We start from the raw sequence: 8,598 nt of genomic DNA, 5'->3' as shown, positions 1-8,598 counted from the left end.
GAGAAATACTAATATAGTATATTAACGCATATATATGGATTTAGAAAGATGGTAACAATGACCGTATATGTGAGACAGCAAAAGGGACACAGATATAAAGAACAGACTTGGACTCTGTGGGAGAAGGTGAGAGTGGGATGATTTGAGAGAATAGCATTGAAACATGTATATTACCATATGTGAAATAGATCACCAGTCCAAGTTCAATGCATGAAACAGGGCACTCAAAGCTGGTGCATTGGGACAACCCTGAGGGAGGGAGGGAGGTGGGAAGAGGGTTCAGGATGGGGGACACATGTACACCCATGGCTGATTCATGTCAATGTATGGCAAAATATACTATAATATTGTAAAGTAATTGGCCTCCAATTAAAAAAAAAAAGTTATGTGGTGCATGTATATGTGATATATATATATATATGTATGTGTGTGTATAGGAAGTACTTAACAATGTGATGTGATATATTAAATTTAAATACAAAATTGTTTGAACACACATTATACAATTTAAATATATAATTTCTAATATATAATATTAAAATATTATAGTATTTGTATATTTAGTCATTTGAATATCTAGGAATAATCCTTTATAGATGGTATAAGCAGTTCATGTACCAATTAATATTTCTCAGTTTTACATATCATGAAAAGGAGGATCTCTCTATTAAAGAAGTGTGGAACTATAATAGATTTTGGTGAGCCCAGCCTTTAGAATCAGATCTGGTTTGATACCTTACTTACCTACTTAGAAGGTAAATGTACTCAGGAGTTATAGTATCTCTCTAAAGCTTAGTTTTCTTCTCTTAAATGGGGGATATTTAATACAACTTATAACTTTTAAGGATTAAATAAGATAATATATAGATGGGCAGAGCTCACAGTACGGGCTCAACAAATATTAATTACTTTCTCTGGCATGCTGCAGTCCATGGAGTCACAGAGTTGGATATGACTGAGCGACTGAAATGAACTGAACTTTCTCTGACACACATAGCTAGCTTTACCTTATTTTGAGGGGGAGGCATTTCTAGGTTCATTCCTAGGTAATGTCAAATAGTATGCTGAATGAAGTGTTAGAGAGGAAGTGAAGAAATAGGTAAGGGTCCTCTTAGTTCAGTTCCGAGGACAGCCACATGGGACACCCACATAAGCATGATCCCATGGTTGAAAATGGAGACACATATTACAGAAATCACCACTTGTGAAATCGAGGACTAGCTGAAGTGGCCCACTTGACATAATAGGAAGGCAGAGACAATTTTATTTTGCTGCATTACCTCTCCAGGGCGATGGGGACTCATAGTGAGTTTTCAACTCTATAATAAAGACAACTACTTTCTATGCATTGACATCCTAGTTTAGACAAGAGGCAGACCAGCTGTGAGAGATGTGAAGACATATTTCAGTTTTATTATTTTAGGTATAGATGGGTATGTTAATCCATTTCCACATACAATTCCTGTAATCACAGATAGGGAGTGAACCTTGAACTGGCAAAACCTGTCTCCTGTTGTCAAAGAGTTAAGTTGGAAAGATGGAACCTCAAAGTTGAGAATTGGTGTATCATCTTCCTTCCCAGCCTTGCTGTGCTGATGGTTGCGGGCACACACACAAGCTTTCTTTTTTATCCAGGCACTGATCCACAGATAACAATATTGTCTCTTTCTTCCCCCTGGCAAACTTTCTGCTTTCAGTCCATAGCTCAGAGTTTCCCATGTTCTGCTCTCTAGGTTCTGACAGCTCTTTTCAGACTTATTAGAAGCCAAGAAATAATTGTAGTATAAAACTCTCTTTCTATTGTCACATTGCTTCTTTCTGCAAATATATCTCAGGAGTTAAACTTTGAACCTTTGATCTCTCACACCAAAAGAAAAAAAATATTTATATGAAAGTAATTTAATTTTAGTGTTCATGGTTTATTATGGAAAGGAGGTGTTTAAAATTTTTAGAATTTTTTTAACAAAATTCTAAGATAAAAGAAAAAAAGAAATCACAGTATTTACAGAGATAACAGAATGGCATAGCCATGCAGAACAAATAACTTTGGTTTTTCCCCTTTCACTTTGGTTTAAATATTGACCAAGATTCAATTTTTTTTCTGCCAAATAAAACTTCAATAAATCAAAGTTTAGAGGCAAAAATAACATATTTTCTTTTTTCCCATCATATTTTATACAGCATTGAGTCTAAATAGGATATTTTATATATTTAATTCATACCAATACACTATAGGAAGCTTTTATTAAACTGAGTCACTATTGCTCAGACAGCAAACGGTTTACAAATGTACAACAATGTGTATTTCTAAATAATGCAAAAGTGGCATTTATTCCTAATATTCTTCTGACTTTAACCTTTAATTTATTTTTCATTGCCTTCCTAATTAATTATTCCATCAATCTCAAAAACAAACACCAGTTTTCCTTTCCTCCCAAAGAACACAGTTCTATACCTGGGAATCTGATGTTCATTTTTTTTTGGATAAAATTATGTAAATCTTGGGACAAAAATGGCCATGCCATGTTCTCCCAGAAACCAGGCTTCTACTTGAAAGAGCAAAGTTTAAAAGTCTAGTCACAAGCAGCTATTGGCCCATATCCAGTCTACCTCAAAAATTTTCATTTAATACTACCACCCTATAGAGTTCCTTCAGCATAAAACATGTTTATAAAGTTACAAATTTGAATGTAACTAAAGATACATAGACATTTTATTATTACACTTTAACATACTGCTTGATAAATTATGTACCAGTTAAAAACACTAAATGATCTCAAGGTGCATTCAATATCTGTAGCATAGTTAACAAAAACACACACGAAAAAAATATATATTCTATATTCTGTGGAAAATAACACAGCTTTGATAATGATCACTGTTAAAAATCTCCAATTCTGACTGATATCTTTTTTTTAAAGGAAATAGGTATAATTTTAAGGCAGTGGATAACCCAAAGGATTTAACTCCAATTTTCAGTTCCAGTGATATACATTGTAACCTATGAAAATGGGAATGTTAGCCATGAGTTTTCCAAACTGTCTCTTATACACTGACTTTCTTTTTATTTTGACAGAAAATAATTTACTAGCAGGTGTCTCTAAAGGTAAATGGTACCCAAGTTCTGTGTGCTGTTTTTTTTCATAACAAGAAAAAGCCTCAGTTTGGGAGTACTATTTATTATTATGTGTATGTCCATATGTGTGTGTGATTGCTTCTGAGAGTCAGCTGGTGGCACATTCACAGAAATAGTTCATCTGGTGCTTATCAACCTGACTCTCTGCCTGCTCCTCCCTAGTGAAAAAAATCAGTTTTTGATAAGGGCAATGTGTGTCCCCAATCTTCACAAGCTTCCACCTTTGGGATTTAGGTGCTTGTGAGAAAGTTTGGGGGGATTACTGATAGCAATCAGAATCAGAAAGGTACCTGCTCAGATTATTCATATAAACAATTAAAATAAAAACATCACATTATACATCAGATTAACAGCAACTCCCAGAACAAAGCTTACAGTGTATAAAAATAGCTACGTAAAAAATTTACATAAAAGGCAAACCAAAAAGAAATTCTCAGTGCAGACATTTACAGAAAAAAATCAAACCAACACAACATATGACCTATCATCATGGCTGCCAAAACTTGTTATTGTTTGTAATTTCATTTCATTGTTTTACTTGAGATAATTCCTGAAATCCTGTGACAGCTTGGTAGAATGAACTGCTTAATACTTGAACCATGAATTGCTATCAGTGTCTTTGTATATGTCTTAAATACAATCCACGTTCATGCTTCAATTGTTCTATATAGTTTTTTTCTGAAATTATAAAAAAAACACAATTCAGATAAGTTACCATAGCAATCACTTTTTACAATTGGTATATGCTTTATACTAAATGTGATACTTCACAAGAACTTTTTTTTTTTCCCCACAAGAACTTTTTATAAAACTCTATCATTCCTGAACCTAGCTGCAATCCCAGGTATTGTTGCAGCTCTTTGATTAATAATTTTTTTTTCTGAATTGTTGAAAGTCTTTATTTTGGGGAATCTTGCTTAATTCTTATGAAAATTATAAGGTTTTCCAGGAAAATATTTCATTCTGTTTCTTTTCAGGTTAAAAATCTCATTTATCCCTTCAAATCACACCCTATTTTGTAGGCTTTGTATTCAAGCTCATTTTCCTTTGAGAATTTACTCTATCTGATTTTGAAGAAAACAGAAGGCAAACTCTATGTTTATAAAGGATTGAGGAATGAATCCTAGAGAAGCAGAAATAAAAATCAGGTGGGAATGCTGCATGCTTGGCCTGCAGTGGAAGGCAGTATGGGGAAGGAATTCAGTTTTTACTCCTTTCACCCCATCATTTTGAAATTCTGGTTTTCAGATTTTAAAAATGTCTTATTTCAGTCATTTTATTTTTCTTTCCTTTGTGCATCCCTCTAATTTCAATTCCTTCCCTTGTTCTCATCTCCTTTATGAGATAAACTTAGGTGACCTACTCAAACTGTTAAACTTGTGGTTTACTTACAATCAACCAAATTTCACTGTGGTTGTTGGGGACTTTTACATGTATGAATAAAGTATGGTAACACTTATTCTCAAGGACATAAAAAATAATTTGTCCAAATGACTTCTCTGTTGGACTGGCTTGAGAGAACATAAATAAAAATAAAATGTTCAAATTGCAGGTGGCAATACCATGGAAACATACCTCTTGGAAACTGTCTTTAAAATCAAATTCATATAGCTATTATATATAGATATATGCAATATATATGTATGTATATAATATCAATATGTACATTATATACACATATATATGCATATATAGATACATACATATAATATATACACTATTTGGAAAAGTGTGTACACACATACAAATTTGTTCATCTTTTCATTAGAATGATTTGAGAAATGGCTGCATAAATACACTGACCCTTCTAAGTATATTAAACCCTTGGATTAAAATTTTTATATTTTAAAATTGTTCTCATAATTGCTTTTTAAAGTAAAATATGAGAATGGCTCTTACCTAACCAAAACATCAATTTATAAAATTAAGCTTTTTGTACTCAGCAAAATTTTTGGCATTAGACTGAAAATGCTCATTGAATGTTAAAATCTCTAAATTGAGTTCAATTATCCTGAGGACAATGATTTGCTTGAGGATGGGGAGTCCATTGAGATTCCATTCTTCTGAGAATACCTTTCTGAGTAACCAAAGTTTTCTTTGGAAAAAATTTCTTCCTGTTTTTAAAGCTGCAATTATAATGCATGTTAATGTCAAGGCCTTCCCTTTTACCACTAGAATGTTTCATATTTTCCTGGGAATTATCTTTGTAAACCTCACACAGCCTACCCACCTGGATGACAAGTGGAACAATTTCTCTCTTAGGCTTCTGTTTTGTGATTGTTTTCTTCTAACTTTTTGTTTTCTTCCATATTACCAAGGTCCTTGTTTACATGTTTTGATGCAGTCCTATAAGAGAATTAAATACACATTATCACATTGACAAACATATTTAACTTTTCTTAAAAACTGGTTTAAAACTCAACATTCAAAACACAAAGATCACAGCATTCAGTCACATCACTTCATAACAAACAGATGGAGAAACAATGGAAACAGTGACAGGCTATTTTCTTGGGCTCCAAAATCGGTGGACGGTGGATGGTGACTGCAGCCATGAAATTAAAAGATGCTAGCTCCTTGAAGGAAAAGCTATGACAAACCTAGACAGTGTATTAAAAAGCAGACACCTTACTTTGCTGACAGAGGTCCATGTAGTCAAAGCTATGGTTTTTCCAGTGGTCATGTATGGATGTGAGAGTTGCACCATAAAGAAGGCTGAGCGCCAAAGAACTGATGCTTTCCAACTGTGGTGTTGGAGAAGACTCTTTAGAGTCCCTTGAACCCTAAGGAGATCAAACGAGTCAATCCTAAAGGAAATCAGTCCTGAATATTCATTGGAAGGACTGAGGCTGAAGTTGAAGCTCTAATACTATGGCCACCTGATGTGAAGAGCCAACAGATTGGAAAAGATCTTGAAGCTGAGAAATATTGAAGGCAGGAGGAGATGGGGACAACAGAGGACAAGATGGTTGGATGGCATCACTAACTCAATGGACATGAGTTTAGGCAAGCTCTGGGAGTTGGTGAAGAATAGGGAAGCCTATCCCATGCAGACCATGGGGTTGCAGAGTCAGACACAACTGAGCAACTGAACATTTTTAATATTAGAGTTCACATTAATGTACCTTTTAAAAGCAAATGTTTTACATCAAATACACATATGCCCTTAGGATGAACAATTCCACATCTGTGAGCCTTGACTGGTAATAGAACACATTTCACTGAAACTATCTTGACCCTGGGGTTGCATTACATATATGCTAAGAGAAATAGAAGTCATCAGGGAAACCACAGTGATGGTACTTCAAATTATTGTTGCTATATAATTCCTAGTAATTGTTATTGTTGTTCAGTTGCTAAGTCATGTCTAACTCTTTGCAATCCCATGGACTGCAGAATGCCAGGCTTCCCTGTCCTTAACTTTCTCTCAGAGTTTGCTCAAACTTATGTCTATTGAGTCAATGATTCCTAGTAATACTTACACTTTTAAAAATTATATAACACCAGATGTGTTTCTTGATTAAAGAAGCTGGGGTAGAAAATGCCATTTTTCCCTAAAAGTGAAAAATTTTAGAGAATATGCTATGCTTTAAATAGAATTCTGTAACTCATTTGCCAAGAATCACAACTTAAAAGTGTTAATAGTATTTAAGAGTGTATGTTTTATGTCCAAGTGAGATAAAGACATACAGCTCATTCATATTGGGACATTAATTATATTTAGCCTAAATTTAATTTGTGATTAAAAAAATTTTAATTTAGCTTAAATGACAGTCTTCTAAATTGTTCATAAGCAGGAGAGAGTCCTATAATATGTGACAGGACAGATATGAATTTCAGTTCAGTTCAGTCGCTCAGTCGTGTCCGACTCTTTGCGACCCCATGAATCACAGCACGCCAGGCCTCCCTCCGTGTCCATCACCAACTCCTGGAGTTCACTCAGACTCACGTCCATCAAGTCAGTGATGCCATCTAGCCATCACATCCTCTGTTGTCCCCTTCTCCTCCTGCCCCCAATCCCTCCAGCATCAGAGTCTTTTCCAATGTGTCAACTCTTCGCATGAGGTGGCCAAAGTACTGGAGTTTCAGCTTTAGCATCATTCCTTCCAAAGAAATCCCAGGGCTGATCTCCTTCAGAATGGACTGGTTGGATCTCCTTGCAGTCCAAGGGACTCTCAAGAGTCTTCTCCAACACCACAGTTCAAAAGCATCAGTTCTTTGGCACTCAGCTTTCTTCACAGTCTAACTCTCACATCCATACATGACCACTGGAAAAACCATAGCCTTGACTAGATGGACCTTTGTTGGCAAAGTAACGTCTCTGCTTTTCAATATGTTATCTAGATTGGTCATAACCGTTCTTCTAAGGAGTAAGCGTCTTTAAATTTCATGGCTGCAGTCACCATCTGCAGTGATTTTGGAGCCCCCAAAAATAAAGTCTGACACTGTTTCCACTGTTTCCCCATCTATTTCCCATAAAATGATGGGACCAGATGCCATGATCTTCACTTTCTGAATGTTGAGTTTTAAGCCAACTTTTTCACTCTCCTCTTTCACCTTCATCAAGAGGCTTTTTAGATATGAATTTACATATATAATATAAAGGTATATATACCATTATATATATACATATCTATAATATAGATGGTGTATATATATAATGTAATGGTATATATATATAATGTAATGGTGTGTGTTTGTATATATATATATATTTATGTATATATGTATATTTATATATATATGTATATATATATGTATATTTATATATATATATATAAAATGTAGATGGATATATATCCAGTATTCTTGCCTGGAGAATCCTGTGGACAGAGGAGCCTGGTGGGCTGCTGTCCATACGGTCACACAGTTGGACACGACTGAAGCGACTTAGCATGCATGCGTGCATTGGAGAAGGAAATGGCAACCCACTCCAGTATTCTTGCCTGGAGAATCCCAGGGACAGAGTAGCCTGGTGGGCTGCTGTCTATGGAGTCTCATAGAGTCAGACACGACTGAAGCGACTTAGCAGCAGCTGCATACATATCACAGATTTTTTGAGTTCTACTGTCTAATTAGTTACTTTGTGTGTGTGTGCTCAGTCACATCTGACTCTTTGCAACCCCACAAACTATATCTCACCAGGCTCCTTTGTCTATAGGGTTTTCCCAGCAGGCATACTGGAGTGAATTGTCACTTCCTTCTCCATGGGATCTTCCTGACCAAGGCATCGGACCCGTATCTCCTGCATTGGCAGGTGGATTCTTTACCACTGAACCACCTGAGAAGCTTAATTAGTTACTTAACTAGTAACAAATAAAGTCTTAGTAACCTCAATAATGGAGTTTTCCAGGTGACTAAGTGGTGATGGACAGGGAGGCCTGGCGTGCTGCAGTCCATAGGGTCGCAAAGAGTCAGACACAACGAGAGACTGAACTGAACTGAAGTGAAGTGGTAAAGAA

General features: G+C 35.5%; 1 protein-coding gene across 3 annotated transcripts in view; it reads right to left on the bottom strand.

Annotated features, from left to right (window-relative positions):
- Positions 1-1,384: 1,384 nt before the first annotated feature.
- ALCAM (activated leukocyte cell adhesion molecule) overlaps positions 1,385-8,598 on the bottom strand; it is a 231,252-nt gene continuing 224,038 nt past the window's right edge. For 2 of the 3 annotated variants that reach the window (XM_059886023.1, XM_059886053.1), the window contains 2 exons: positions 5,367-5,482; positions 1,385-3,814 (listed from right to left, as the gene is read on the bottom strand). In XM_059886023.1, the coding sequence (XP_059742006.1) occupies positions 5,395-5,482 (88 nt within the window). In that variant the 3' untranslated portion in view covers positions 1,385-3,814; positions 5,367-5,394. 3 annotated transcript variants of the gene reach the window in all.

The sequence above is a fragment of the Bos taurus genome, chromosome 1 (assembly GCF_002263795.3).
Source record: "Bos taurus isolate L1 Dominette 01449 registration number 42190680 breed Hereford chromosome 1, ARS-UCD2.0, whole genome shotgun sequence".
Lineage (NCBI taxonomy): Eukaryota > Metazoa > Chordata > Mammalia > Artiodactyla > Bovidae > Bos > Bos taurus.
Note: the sequence above shows the minus strand (reverse complement) of the source record. Positions and strands in the feature narration are given on the sequence as shown.